Consider the following 15,565-nt stretch of genomic DNA (forward strand, 5'->3'; position numbering starts at 1 on the left):
GGCGGCGCCCTGGCTCCCGCCGCCCCGCCCCGCCTTCCCGGCATCCCGCCTCCCTACGGCGAGCGGCGAGGCCCGATCCCGCCGGGAGCCTGGAGCCTGGAGCCGGGACGCGGGGCGGGGCGGCGCGCTGAGGTCAGCGCGGCGACGGCCGGCCCCGCCGTGGTTGGCTGCGCCCGCCTGGCCGCGCCCTGGTTGGCTGCGGGCCGCGGGGCTGGGCCGCCGGTCGGGCTGGGTCGGGCTGGGGCGCCGGCCGGGCTCGCGCAGCGCTCGGGTCCGGGGCGGCGGGGAGGGCGCGGCCGCGGGCGGGGCCGAGGGCGCGGGCGGGGCGGGCCGCGCCGGGCGGAGCGGGCGGCGGCGCCGAGGGGAGGAGACCGGCCCATGGACCCGCGGGGCCCGGCGCCCCAGACGCTTCGCCACCGGGACCGAGCCCAAGATGTCGGCCTAGGCCGGGGCGCGACGACGCGCACGGGGCGGCGGCGAGGCGCTGCCGGGGCTGGCGGCCGCCGCGTCCCCGAGGGCTCGCCCTGACGGACTGCCGAGCGGGCGGCGAGAGGCGGGCGCGCGCGGAGCGGGCCGCGCGGCACCATGTCGGCCAAGGTGCGGCTCAAGAAGCTGGAGCAGCTGCTGCTCGACGGGCCCCGGCGCCACGAGAGCGCCCTGAGCGTGGAGACGCTGCTCGACGTGCTCGTCTGCCTGTACACCGAGTGCAGCCACGCGGCCCTGCGCCGCGACAAGTACGTGGCCGACTTCCTCGAGTGGGGTAAGTGCGCGCGGGCCGCCCCCACCCTGCCGCCGCCTCCACGCAGCCCTCGGGCTGCCGCCCCACCCGCCGCCCCGTCCCTCTCGGGTCGCTCCCGGGCGCGGGTCCCCGCGCGGCTCTCGGTCCCTCCCTGCGCTCTCCGGCCTTCGCACGTCCGCGTTCGGCCGGCCCGCCCCCTCATCCTGCCCCCGGGAGCCACATCCTCCTCCCTCCCCCACCCCTCGCCGGGCCATCGCCCCTGCCGCTTCCTAGATCCACCCTGGAGTCTGGAGATCATTTCCTGCAGCGCTGCCTGGATATCCGCCCCCGCCCCCCGCCGTGGGGTCCGGGATCGGCGTCCAGTGCCTCCCCCCCCGCCCGTGGGCCCCCGCCCCGCTGCATCTCCTAGGTGACAGCCGGCCTGCAGCCCCCTCGCTGTCGCTCCTCCACGGGAGCTGGGAGGCCGGGAGCCGTGTTCGGTGCGCACCGCGCCAGAGCGCGCTGGTTCGTTCCTTGGTGATGGCGCCGGACCCTTGCCATGTTTTGGGGGGAGTTGGACTGTCAGTCCGTGGGCGTCACTCAGCTTTCTTCACCCGATCTTTCCATGCCGCCTCCGCTTCATGCGGGGATCTGTGGTGCTGTAGTCTTGGTCACCTGACCGGTTATGTTTATTGGGGCATACATGTGATTAAGCCATTTAATGACCCTTAGAATCCGGAAGGCAGTGAAACCCGTTGGCTTCCCCTTCTGCTAACGCGGGCGTCTTGTCAAGACCCTCAGACTCACCTAGACCGAGCGGTGGGAAGGCCTGGCCGGTGCCGTGTGCAGGCCGCACCTAGGAGAACCCTGTCCCTGGGTCATTGGTGTCATCGGGTAGGCAGGACGGGCAGTGCGCACCAGTCATTTCTAATCTAATCTCTGATCAGGCTGCTGTTTACATGAGGAAACAAGCGAATGTAGTAAGGCCTCCTGCTCTGCCAAAATGGTAACCGGAATTGGAATTGTGTCCGCAAGTTAAAGCTCAGGTTGCCATGTTCTTTGCAGGGCTTGCCGGGGTTTTTTGCTCCTAAGGGAAATGGTGACATGACGTCCTGTGAGAGCAGCGGCGGGAGGAGGCCCGGACCCTCAGGGCCGCCTGTCCCTGTCATGCTGTGTTTCCGTGGGGACCCCCGGCCTTGGTCACATGCCGTATAAGGGACAGGGAGTGTTCGCTTTCTGGGGTCCTTTATCAGTGACCTGATTTCCAGCTGAGCAACTTACCGGCTTCACAGTTAATTTGAAAGTGAGGTCTTCGGTGCCTGTTACGTCTCAGCCTTCTGAATATTGTATTGGCCATTCCTTTCTGAGCGTTTCATCTTGGAATCCAGCTCCACAATCAGGTTCAACCCAGCTCAGCCTATGAGTAATAGGATGATGGAAGGGAGGAGCAGAGGGAAGGTTTTAGCTGGTGAGGTGTGGACCAGCTGGCCTGTGGGCTGGGGATCGGGCTGTGCCTGGACTGGGGCTGGTCCCTGTGGAGCAGTGGTCCTGGTGCAGGCCCCGCCCCCCAGGCGGGTCAGCCCCTCTGTGAGCGGTGGGCTTCGCGGGAGGAGGCTCTCCCAGCATGCGTGGAGGTCTATCAGATCTGAACAGGAGCTGTGTGCTATGAAGGTAGAACTATTTTCAAAATTGTATCCTGGCCCTTGGGGAGTTATAATCTATACTAGTAGCCCGTTTGCACGAAGATTCATGCAATAGACCTTCATTCACCTGGCTGCCTGCACCAGTTTTCTGCTGGCACCGGGGACCCAGGCCTTGGCTGTGGCCACCGCCTTCTACCTTCTTTCAGGGTCCTGGTGCCGGCAGAAAACTGGTGCAGGTGAAAACTGCACCCTAGCGTCCCTGTGACCCAATCGCAGGAGTGAGCCGACCCGCCAGGTCGGCTCGCTCCTGCGATCGGAGCTCGCACCCGGCTGGCGCCCAAGGCCCGGAAAGCCCCGGGCGGCTTCCCGGGCCTTGGGCTCCACCGCACCCCAGCGTCCCTGAGACCCGATCGCAGGAGCGGGTTCGGCTGGCTCCTGTGATCGGAGCAAGTGCTTCCCTTCAACGGTTTCCTGGTGGGCGTGGTTGATGGGCGTGGCTTGGGCGTAGCGAAGGTGCGGTCAATTTGCATATTTGTCTATTATAAGGTAAGACTAGAGGCCCGGTGCACAAAATTAGTGCCCTGGGCAGGGGGGGGGGTCTCCTCAGCCCAGCCTGTGCCCTCTCGCAGTCTGGGAGCCCTCCAGGGATGTCCTACTGACGGCTTAGGCCCGCTCCCCGCACTGCTGTGCTCGGCTGAGGGGCGCTTCCCCTGTGGGAGCACACTGACCACCAGGGGCAGCTCCTGTGTTGAGCGTCCGCCCCCTGGTGGTCAGTGCGCACCATAGCAACTGGCCATTCCACCGTTCAGTCGATTTGCATATTAGCCTTTTATTATATAGGATTATTATATAGGCTATATAAAAGGATAACATGCTAAGTGTCCCTCCGCCCATCTGACGGGTTCTATGATGCGAACTGACCACTAGGGGGCAGACGCTTAATGCAGGAGCTGCTGAGCTGTAGTGACTTGGCAGCAACAGTTCTCGGGTGACACACCCCGAAACCAGAAAGGAGGGAGCCTGATTCCTCACGGGGCCGCATGATTCCACCTTCGGAATGGAATCATGTTGTTGCTAGGGCACTGTCGGCCCCGAATCTGGTTCACTGCACATTTGGGTTTGCATTCCACACCCTGTGTGACAGCACCTTTACAGAGTGCCCTCTCGCACGCTGGGACCCCTTGGGGGATGTCAGAGAGTCAGTTCCGACCCGATCCCCACAGGCCAGGTTGAGGGACCCCACCTGCGGAGGGACCCCGCTCACTCTGCAGATGCTGGGGAGGGACCACGGGAGGTTGGCTCTAGGGTGTGTCCAGCCCATCTCGCCCAGTCCCACCCCACCAGCCACCTTCTAATTAATTTCCTTTCAGTGTGCACAAATCCATGCACCAGGTCACTAGTTATTAATAAATTACATTACCCTCAGAACTTAATTCACACGGAAGTGTAAACTTGAAGTTACACAGAGAAAGAATGGACTTAAATTTAAGGTGGCATTTTAATGAAATACTAATATATTTTGTGAATAGTACTGAGCCTCCTGTATGTTAACATATGCGCCACTGTAACTGCAGTGGTGTGTTAGTAGTACGATGTGCGTGCAGTCATTATTTATTGTTACTTGGGATGCCTGGTGATTGAGATTGGGAGGCAAAGAATGGTCTTTTTAACAGAGTTCTTTGTGGAGCATTATCAGGCACCCTAATTCCCTCTGCTCAGGAAGCTAGTGTAGGCTCTCAGCCTGTGGATGGTTGGGTTTTTGGAGTCACACTGTGTGTGGTGTTTGAAGCCTTGGCTGGGTTGTGTCCTGCCATGCAGAGGGCCAATCCTTTCCCACCTTCCAAATCTTGCTAGTTGTCAAAGGACAATTATGTGGAATTCTTGAAACTTAATGAAGAAAAATAGCTGACTCAGCTCAGACTTGGAGACTTACTAGGAAATCTTTGGGGAAATCTGGAAAGTATCTATATTAATAAAAGGGTAATATGCTAATTAGACCAGATGTCTTCTGGATGTCCTTTCGGACAAAGCCATGGTGGCGGGGGCTAAGGCAGAGGTGGTTAGAGGCGATCAGGCCCACAGGGGAGAGCAGTTAGGGGTGATCAGGCAGGCAGGCAGACATGGTTAGGGGCGATCAGGCAGGCAGACAGAGGTGGTTAGGGGCGATCAGGCAGGCAGGCAGAGGTGGTTAGGGGCGATCAGGCAGGCGGGGAGCAGGTAGGGGCGATCAGGCAGGCAGGCAGACATGGTTAGGGGCGATCAGGCAGGCAGGTAGGCAGGCAGAGAGGTTAGGGGCGATCAGGCAGGCAGACAGACATGGTTAGGGGCGATCAGGCAGGCAGGCAGAGGTGGTTAGGGGCGATCAGGCAGGCGGGGAGCAGGTAGGGGCGATCAGGCAGGCAGAGTGGTGAGGGGCCAGTGGTCCCGGATTGCGACCAGGCCGGCAGTCGGACATCCCCCGAGGGGTCCCGGATTGGAGAGGGTGCAGGCTGGGCTGAGGGACCTCCCTCCCCTGCACGAATTTCGTGCACTGGGCCTCTGGCAGGTAATAAAGTTGTTGCCTTTAAAAGAAGACTGCCTCTGGCTCTTGTTTTCTTATTTCCACAGTGTTGCATGGGGAGAGTCATCCTGGCTTCATTGCAGGTTTTTGTCTTTAGTTTTCCTTTCATTGTGTTTATAGTTTGATTAGTTTCCTCTATTAAATCATGGGCCTTAATTAAAAGTTGGAACTGTCCTGCTTTGCACGTGTATTTTTAAGCTATTTCTTAATGCATATTTGATACTGTTTGAAGCAGAGCACACGAGACACTGAAATTTCAGCACATGAACAGCAACAAGTACGGACAGCTAAGAGGAGGTGTTCTCTCACCTGTCACATGGAGATGCTTTTGCAGCACCACTTACGTATCGTGGCCGGTGCTGCATCGGATGGAGCTGCTGTCCGGCATTGGGTGGGCCACAGCGGCCCTCTGCGCGGCCCCACGCCGCAGACGGTGGGAGGTCCGGGGCTCGCGGCTGGGTAGGCACATGGCCCTCTGCACGGCCCCACGCCGCAGATGGTGGGAGGTCCGGGGCTCGCGGCCCTCTGCGCGGCCCCACGCCGCAGACGGTGGGAGGTCCGGGGCTCGCGGCTGGGTAGGCACACCTGGTGGAGGCCGACCTGGGCTTGGGCTGCCCGGTTCCCGGGCCGGGGCATCTCCTCTCCTCCTGACGTACTTCCTCTGTAAGGAGTTTTAAGCGTTCTCCTTTGTGATTTCCCCGTTATGATTGCAGCGGTGCCTTCTCAGAGCTCTCGCCTTCGATGTGAAGTGGTGGATCTGTCATTGTGGGATGGGTGCTCAGCGCTAGTGTGAGTGGGATGACTAGCAAATCAGTCAATCCAGGCTTCGCAGATGGTGCTGGGCATCTCAAGATTCATTCTAATCTGAGTGGTTTCTCCAGCTAGGGCGGTTGCATAACATGGGAGCACTTTTTTTTTTACAACTTTTTAAAATCCTTACCCAAGGATATGCTTTTTATTGATTTTAGAGAGAAGGAGAGAGAGGGGGGGAGAGAGAGAGAGAGAGAGAGAAACATTGTGCAAGAGAGAAATATCAATTGGTTGCCCCCATACACACCCGACCGGGAATCAAACCCACGACCCTTCAGTGCACTGGACAATGTTCCCACCACCTCAGTTACACTGGCCAAGGCAAGAACACTCTTTAAGTAACAGATTTGAGAGGCAGGTCTTTTGAATAATAAGATATAGGTTGTAGGGAGATGTTGGGATTGCATAATAAAAGGTGAGGCTAACATAATTTAGGTTTTATTAACAGCTGTTTAAAACGCATGAGCTGGGACAACTGAAACTGCCTAACGTCACCATGCGGGCTTTCCCTCTTCTCCTAAAACCTCCTTCACCGACAGACTTGGAAGTGGGCAGCGGAGTCTGTGCTGAGCCCAGACCTCCAGGAAATACCGAAGTTGGAGAGATTTGTTCTCACTTTAGGGCACCACCAGGTGAGCAGCCTGAAAAGCTGACACGGTCAGCGAATTGCTCTCCGGCAAAGTAATGCGCGTGGTAAAACCCGCACCCCTGCCCTTGCGGCTGCCCGCCCCCTGCCGCAGCCGCGCTGTCCTCGGAGGTCCCTCCTGTCTGCTGACGGTGACGACGGTGAACACTGAGCAAACAAGACGTTAATTCCGAACGACATTAAGTACGGCCAAACGATGGAATGCTTCCTCGGTGAAGAGGCAGAGTATCTGTTGGGACTAATAAGGATCTTGCTGGAAGAGACCAAATACGGATTTTTTAGCCTTTTTAAAAATCAAAGTGGGATTAAAAGAAATTTAGAAAGAATTGAGAAAAGCAGTAATCCTGTAATCACATCACCCTAACCCCCATAACTAACACAACTCTGTTAGTCCCTGTCCCAGTTTAAGTTGGATTCTTACATTCTTAGAGTGTTCCGGAATGACAGTATGTTCAAGTTATCTTAAATGTGTGTGCAAATGGATTGAGAGGAAAATACACATTCCTTAAATGTAAAATCCCAAGTGTTTTGACAATGTGAAATATATATATATTTAAAATCTACAGAGGAACAACTTTTTAAAAAGATACTGGGGGGGATCAGTGGGGGGAAAAGGAGACATGTAATACTTTAAACAAAAAAAAGATACTACCTATGAAATAAAAGTTACACTCTACACTGTAAATTTAGAGTCTACAGGATGATTTCAGGCAATCTGTGTATTAGGTTCTGACTGGTAGGTAAATTTTATTGACTGCCAGATGCTGGCAACAGAATTGTTTTTAGATTAAAGCTTTGCCAAAAAGGATATTTATATAATAGAAGACTTTGGATTTTGTTATCCTTAGGAAACAATTATAAATTCAAAGAGAAATTTAAATTGAATTTAAAAAATCTTAAAAATTGATTGATTTTAGAGAGAGGGAGAGAGAGAGAGAGACATTGATTCGTTGTTCCACTTCTCTGTGCACTCATTGGTTGATTCTTCTATGTGCTCTTGACTAGGGACTGAACCCGCAATCTTGGCGTATCAGGACGACACTCTGAACCCACTGAGCTGTTAGCCAGGGCTCATACATTTCAGTTCAATTTATCCCGTTTTAGAGCTTCTTGGAGATGTGGAACTTCATTTTTCTTAGATGATTCTCACCCCATTGGGACGGTGATGGTCTCTCTAGCCTCCAAAATTGCAGAGGCAGGGCTTTGAAAACAGGAATTTGAGTGGTGACATGTCTGCCGTCTACCCCGCCCCCGCTCTCCCTTGGGTAAACTCAGACTCTGGCCGTGTTCCGGATCATTTCTAAGCAAGCAGCCCCTAGCAGGGTTCCTTTTCTCCACTGGACCATGGTCAGCCTGGGCCTCTGCTGGCACCTGCTTTGAAATACCTCCGTTTTATTTTAGCCTTTTCTTTTCGTTTTCATGATCACTGGCCTAGGTCAGTGGTCGGCAAACGGCGGCTCGAGAGCCGCGGTTTGCCGCTCTGTTGACTAATGAGTTTGCCGACCACTGCGTAAGGCCTTACCCTTACCCGGAAGTTTTGACGTTAGTACATTATTAAAATGTTTTTTAAGTGTTTTTCCCTAAGGCAGTGGTCGGCAAACTCATTAGTCAACAGAGCCGCAGTTTGCCGACCACTGGCCTAGGTGAAGCTCTCAAGCCCCAGACCTAAAGGAACGCTTCCCTCCCGCGCAGACTTAAATGCCTCTGCCAGGGCTGTCTTCAACTCTGCTGTAATGTCAGCGCCTCCCCCTTTTCACAAACCTCCACACGACTTCACGTGCTGGTGCTTTTCACCCCCTTCCCACAACCTGTGCCCCAAACACACATCCCTTCCTCTCTCTCCTTTTCCCCAAATATAAGGTTGTGTAACGATTTTGGTTTAAACTGATACTCATTGCTTATGTTGCTGTCATAGGTGGATCTTAGGAAAGACGGGGGTTTTGTTTTTATCGGAATGAGTTCTTTTCCCGTTAGCTGGATGCCAGTGCACCGTCATGAATGGAGTCCCGGGTGTTTCGATGGGACTCCCCAGGCAGCCTGACCCCCGAGTCGTCTCCCGCTTTCCGCCCGTGCAGAGCCTGCCGTTTTCCGGGCCTCGCACCTGCTCTCTCAGCTGCTGCTGAGCCACCCCCGAGACTGGCTTCTGTCCTGCGGGAACTGGTGTGTCTCTCTCTGCTGGTCCCCTTTCTGCAGTTCATGTCTTCCTCCTGTGGGTGGCGTATGTCTTCTAGTGGTTTCCTGAGAAAGTGTTCATCAGAGATAAGTTTTGTGAGACCTAGCCTGTCTAAATGCCTTTCCTTGGCTCACACTGAATGACAGTTTGCCTGAGTGTTGAATTCCAGGTGGGAAACCAGTGTCCTCACACGTTTGAAAGCATCCCTCCGTTGCTGTCTGCCTCCCAGATTTGGTCATGAGAAGTCTGAGACCTGGTGACTCCCAAGCCTCTGAGGGGCTTGTTTCACCCCTGAAGCTCGCAGGCCCTTGTCTTTGTTCCTGGTGCTCCTTGGCGGGTGGCGGGGCTTTGGGCGGGGACACTGGCTGGGGTCCTTCAGAGTTGGGAAACTTTTCTGATTATTTCTTGATAATCACTTCTCTGATTTCTCCATTCTAGCCTTCTTGATCCCCTATTATTCAGATGTTGGACCTTCTAGCATGTCCTGCTAATTTCCTTTTCTCCTACTCTCCTCCATTCATTATATTTTTGTTTTGATTTTTCCGGGAGAGGCCCTCAACTTTATCTCCTAGTTCTTACATTGAGTTTTTATTTCTGCCATCATATGTTTCATTTCTAAGTGCTTTTGTCCTCAGTATTTCTTTCTTTTCACTGTTTTTATTGATTGTAGAGAGAGAGAGAGAGATAGAAACATCAAAGAGAGAAGAATGTGAACATTGATTGGCTGCCTCTTACATGTCTCCTACTGGAGGTCGCTCCCACAACCCGGCTGGGCCCTGACCCCTGACCCCGGTGACCTGGTGCCTGGGTCAGCACTCCACCACTGAATCCCACCGGCTCAGGCTTTCTCTCTGTAACATCCTGTTTTGTTTCATGAAGGCAGTGCCTTTTCTGAACATTTCTCCTTGTGTATAATTTGTTATTGGTTGATGTACACACATTTATACTTTATAGACAATTTCTGTTTGCTGTGTTGTCGCTGTTCTTCTGAGTCCTTTTCTCCTCTTTTCCACGTAGGCCTTTGTCTTTGATGCCAGAAGCCTTTGTCCAAATGTTGGTGACGGTTGGCTCTTTCATAACCGTGAGTGGGCCGATGGGACATTCTTTGTGCGTGGACAAGTGTTAAATGTTGTCGCACCTCGAGGAGACAGGGTGGGACCTTGCCAGTTGGAGGGGCGAGCGCCAGAAGTTGCTAAAGTAATTCTTTGTCTTGGGCTTGTCAGTCTCGCCAGAGAGGGGTTCCTCTCTCCGGCCTGGGTGCTGAGGGGTAGTGTGGTCCGCGCCAGCGGCCAGCTTTCTGGGAGGGGGTGCGTGATGTGGAGGGCGGAGGAGGTCTGGGCATTGCTGCTGCAGGCTGGGGTCGTGCGTGCTTTCTGTCCGTCACTGTTGAGGCCCCAGAGATCCCGGGCTGCCGCTGAGTTCTGACATCGGCCCTGCCTCTCGCACTGCTAACTTCCAGTTTCTGGCTTTGCCTCGCACTGCTCAAAATTAAGTTGACATTCCTGGTGTGCTGTCATCTGTCACCCACTCATTCAAGTACTTCTTAAGGACTTAGAGGCACTGCGGTGGCGAATGGACTCCAGAAGGGAGAACTCAGCAGAGGAGAGGGCCGAAGCAGAGCGCCGTGCTCGGGCTCAGTATCCGCGGAGCTCAGGAGCCGGAGGCTGCGTTTAGTGGGGTTCGGCGCGCAGAGATAGGCCGGATGTTCTGTTCGCTGTACCTGACTGGGAGGCGCCCCGGTTTTATCCCGGTTTTCATCTCTGTAACGGCCGAGTGCGGAGCTCCCAGGTCTCTGATTTGGAGGTACGGCCGTGTCCATGCTTGTCCATTGGAAATATCCCTCCACCAGGAGAAGGAGGACGTGGGAACAGGGAGGGCAGGCTTTTCTCTGTGACTGCAGGACACGGAAAGGGAGGGAGAGGGAGGAAGGGCAGGGGGTGAAGGAGGGGAGTGACATGATGGCTGCTCTGAAGGCAGATCAGAGGTGTCCGGGCAGTGCTTCCTGGGGTCAGGGAGGAGGCCGGGCGGCGGGGGGGTCGGGTGGTGTCTGTGCCTGTGCACACGGCAGTGTGGGGTGTCGTAAGGGGGTTTGTGACGCGTGTGGGAACTTGCTCTCCCCTGAAGTGATGTGGAGCTGATTCTGAGGCTCCAGAGCTTCGGGCGTGCGGGAAGAATCGCTCATTTAAAATACAGCGCAGGGTGAGCAGTGTTCTTGCCACTCATGATTTTCTGAAAACACAGATAGATGAAATGAAAGGTAAAGGGCCTCCTTAACCGTGACACGCTCACTGCATTGGAAGGCTGTTGCTCAGTTGTACTTTATCCCCGTTCCCCTCATTTTGTTTAAAAACTTTAAATCGGGCTGAGTTTATTTTATTTTTTATTTATTTTATTTTTTAAATATATTTTATTGATTTTTTACAGAGAGGAAGGGAGAGAGAGAGAGCTAGAAACATCGATGAGAGAGAAACATCGACCAGCTGCCTTCTGCACACCTCCTACCGGGGATGTGCCCACAACCAAGGTACATGCCCTTGACCGGAATCGAACCCGGAACCTTTCAGTCCGCAGGCCGACGCTCTATCCACTGAGCCAAACCGGTTTCGGCTGAGTTTATTTTTTTTAATCTATACATTATTTTAACTTGAAATAGCATTTGTGTTGATTCTTCACTATCCAGAAAGATGTTGCTTTCATAATTAATGTGTGTGCAGCAGTCCTTAAAAAATAATTTTGCAGCTCTTTCACAAATGGGCTTATTTCTTATCTAACCCAGTATTTGAAATTAGGTTGTTGAAAGTCTTGACATTTTGATAATCTTGTGAAATAATATGTTAAGAGGGTTATTGAACAAAAATAAGTTGTCAGCAATATTTGAGAGAAACGTAAATTGAGTTATACAGCTAATTGATTATTTTAATGAAAAAGAAAGGTTTCTTTGCCATTTTCAATTACCAAATGATTTCTACTATTTATTTACTTATTTTTGGTAATAGCTTTATTGAGACATAAGCCATATATAATTTACCTGTTTAAATTGGATAATTCGGTGGTTTTAGTGTATAGTTGGGCAGCCACCCCCACTGTTTAATTCCAGAACATTTTCATCACCTCAGGAAAACCCCTGTACCCTTTAGCTATCACCCCAACCCCTTCCTCCCCAGCCCTCAGCAGCCACTAATCTACTTTTATATAGTTGCCTATTTTGGATATTTCCTGTAAATGGAATCATATAATATGTGATCTTTTGTGCCTGGATTGTTTTCACTTAGCATAATGTTTTCAAGGATATATCTGTATTTCATTCCTTTTTATTGCTCACGTAGGGGCCCAGTGCACGAATTTGTGCACCTTGAAAGGCACTGTGGGCCGTGAGGCTGCACTGGGCACAGCGGCGGGTTTCGGCCCATTCTCTGTACCCCCGCCCGGCCCCTCCATCCGTGGCCCCCGGCCCCCTGTCTGCCGGCAGCCCTGCTCCCACCACCGCTGCGCCCCCGTGCTAATGGCACCGGCCCCACTTGCACCTGCTGACGGCACGGAGCGATTGGGGCCCATTCCAGCAGCGGGGGCCAGCGGGGCCGGTGCCATCAGTAGGTGTGAGTGTGGCTGCCAGCCCCGATCCCACTCAGGAACCGGGAGGTGGAGAAGCCCTCAGGGGCGATTGGGGCTGGCCGCTGCCGCTTGCACCTGCTGACTGCACCGAGTGATCCGGGCTGGCGCCGGGCACTGGCCGCAGGTGCGAGTGGTGGCTCCGGTGCTGGCAGCGGGTGCAAGCACCGGGCGGGACTGTGGCACGTGGGAGCAAAGAGTTTTCAGTAACCACCAGAGGCTCGCCCCAATGACAGCGACAGGCGTCCCACCTTGGTCTGGCGCCCCTGCTCACCTGCTCCACCATCCCACCGTGTTCAATGCCCGCCATGTTCTGCGCTCTGCCGCCTGCCGCCAACGCCTGCCGCCAACGCCTGCCATGCTCTGTGCGTGCCCCCTGGTGGTCAGTGCACGTCATACGGCCGGTGGTTTGGTTGTTCCGCTGTTCAGTCTGTTTGCGTGTTAGCCTTTTATTATATAGGATAATTTCTGTTACATGGGTAGTGCACATTTTGTTCGTCCATTCATCAGCTGATGAACATTTGGGTTGTTCCTACCTTTTGTTTATTATGACTAATGCCGCTGTGGACATTAATGTGCAGTTCTGTTCATGGCGTACGAGTTCATTTTCCTTGGGTGTGTACCTGGGAGGGCTAGGTCGTTCATGGTGAGCATTCTGAGGAACTGCCAGGTGGTTTCCATGGCCGCTCTCCCAGGTCAGCACATCAGGGCCACCAGCAGCTGCTTCCTGTTCGTCTTTTTCGTCTTGTCAGTGTGTGTGGAGATGGGAGTGGCTGGGTTTGCCTTCCTTAAGGCCAGTGCTGTTGAGCATCTTTTCGTGTGTTCACTGGTCCTTTGTATATCATTGTAGAAACGTCTGTTATTCCTTTGTTCCTTTTTTGTGTTGCTGTTTTGTTGAGTTCTAAGAGTTCCTTATATATTCTGGATACAAGCCTTCATCAGTCGTGTGATTTGCAAATATTTTCTCTTGTTCTCAGCGTTTCTTGATGGTTTCCTTTGAAGCAAAAAGTTTTTAACGAAGTCCAGTTAAATTTTTTGTTGTTGTTTTAATTGTCATATCTAAGAATATATTGCCAAACCAAGGTCACAAAGATTTATACCTATGTTTTATTTTAAGATTTTATAGTTTCTCTTTTACATTTAGGTCTGTGATCCATGTTGAGTCCATTTTTATTTTATTTGTTTATTTTTAAAATATATTTTATTGATTTTTTACAGAGAGGAAGGGAGAGGGATAGAGAGTTAGAAACATCAATGGGAGAGAAACATTGATCTGCCTCCCCCCCCCCCCCCCCACTGGGGATGTGCCTGCAACCAAGGTACATGCCCTTGACCGGAATCGAACCCGGGACTCTTCAGTCCGCAGGCCGACGCTCTATCCATTGAGCCAAACCAGTTAGGGCTATTTTATTTTTTAAAATATAATTTTATTGATTTAAGAGAGGAAGGGAAAGGGAGAGAGAGAAACATCAATGATGAGAGGGAATCATGGATTAGCTGCCTCCTGCAGGCCCCCGACTGGGGATTGAGTCCGAAACCCAGTCATGTGCCCTTGACTGGAATTGAACCTGGACCCTTTAGTCCGCGGGTCTACGCTCTGTCCACTGAGCCAAACTGGCTGGGACGAGTCCATTTTTATGCATGGTGTGAGACAGGGAGGCCACGTTCATTCTCTGCGTGTGGGTATTCTGTTGTTCACCACATATTGAATAGCCTTGGCGTCCTTGTCAAAACCAATTGACCACATATGTATACGGCTTCTTTCTGGATGCTAATAATGTTTCGTTTTCCTGATTTATTTGTTTCTTTTGGTGTCAGTTCTTTGCTTACCTTGGAACTTTTTCTACTAGTGGTTTTCCTTCTTTTTTAATATATATTTTTATTGATTTCAGAAAGGAAGGGAGTGGGAGAGAGAGGTAGAAACATCAATGATGAGAGAGGATCATTGATCGGCTGCTTCCTGCAAGCCCCCCACTGGAGATCGAGCCCGCAATCAGGCATGTGCCCTGACTGGGAATCAAACCGTGATGGTATTGCAAGTTTAATGAGGCTTAAAATATTACATTTATTATCTGAGAAAATATTCTCCAGTAAAATGAACTTTGAATATTTGAAAACAAAGTCTGTGTGGAGAACTGTAACTACTTTTTCATTCCCCCGAAGCGTTCCCCGCGCCGCCTTTGAAAGGGAGGCTCTGGGTAAACATTTAGCGACAAGAGCCGGGGCTACGCCTCGCACAGCCGAGTCCAAAGTCCTGCCGCGCGGTGTCTACCAGACCCGGGACGCGGAGCGGTTACGCTGAGTGCTGAGACCATTAGTCACGTCAGCCCCGCAGCGTTGTACAGATTTTACCAGCTCGTAAGCGGCTTTATGACCCGAAGGAATGCCAGCGGTAAGCCAACCCTAACCAGGGCCCTGGCCCGCGGCAGGCCTCCGCGCCGGATCCGCGTCCGGGAGGAAAACTACTGTGCGGCTGGGATGAGAGCTGGTAGCGTTTGGAGTCCGTCTCCCGGGATAGTGTTTGGGAAAGGAAACTCATTTTTCAAAAATGCTTTTCGTGCCCTCGGCCATCCTCCATTTAGCCATGAAGTAGCGGTGACCTCAGGCATGAAAACGGCCTGCCCTCTCTTGGAGTGGCGTGACTTTTTCCTATGTTGATACTCTTTTTTTTTTTATTGATTTCAGAGAGGAAGGGAGAGGGAGAGAGAGATAGAAACATCAGTGAAGAGAGAGAATCATTGACTGGCTGCCTCCTGCACGCCCCCCACTGGGAATCAAGCCCGCAGCCCGGGCCTGTGCCCTTGGCTGGCATCGAACCTGGGACCCTTCAGTCCACAGGCCGGCGCTCTACCCACTGAGCCACACCAGCCAGGGCCTGTGTTGATACTGTTTATTTTTGTAATCAGTCCCCTATAAAGTGATAACGATTTCTTGTTATACATTTTTAACTTTTTGATGATAGGGAGTTTCAAACACATGGAAAGTAAGAGAGTAGCATAATGAACCCCTGTTTCAATCACCTGTTTCAGCAGTTGCCAAATCATGGTCAGCCTTGCTTCACTCTCACCCCTTCTCCCCAAGAAGGGCTGTTTGGGGACAACTCGCCATTGCCACCTCAGTGTAAAGGCCTCCATGTACCTGCTAGAAAATGGGCTTCCTTCCACACACAGCCGGAATGTACAACATTAAAACCCACGGCACAATCACGTGGTCATGGCTTAAATGTCCCCGTTCTGTCGTCGTTTTTCCTCGATTTGTTCCCCGGGAGCCAAAACAGAGTGCACGCGGCATCGGGGTGAGCCGCCTCATTCTCCTTCCCCCACTGCTCCTTCCCCCGCTTTGTGCCGTTTATCGTGGGAGGAACCGGCCATTTCCTGTCCTGTTTATACCGCGTCCTTATTTCTAG

General features: G+C 52.9%; 1 protein-coding gene across 1 annotated transcript in view; it reads left to right on the forward strand.

The window, feature by feature from the left end:
• The first annotated feature begins 287 nt into the window (after window positions 1-287).
• CDC42BPB (CDC42 binding protein kinase beta) overlaps window positions 288-15,565 on the forward strand; it is a 90,493-nt gene continuing 75,215 nt past the window's right edge. Inside the window, exon 1 of the mRNA XM_054715718.1 lies at window positions 288-760. Coding sequence (XP_054571693.1) covers window positions 586-760 — 175 coding nt within the window. The 5' untranslated portion in view covers window positions 288-585. The remainder of the gene's footprint in view (window positions 761-15,565) is intronic.

The sequence above is a fragment of the Eptesicus fuscus genome, chromosome 5 (genome assembly GCF_027574615.1).
Source record: "Eptesicus fuscus isolate TK198812 chromosome 5, DD_ASM_mEF_20220401, whole genome shotgun sequence".
NCBI classification, from domain to species: Eukaryota; Metazoa; Chordata; class Mammalia; order Chiroptera; family Vespertilionidae; genus Eptesicus; species Eptesicus fuscus.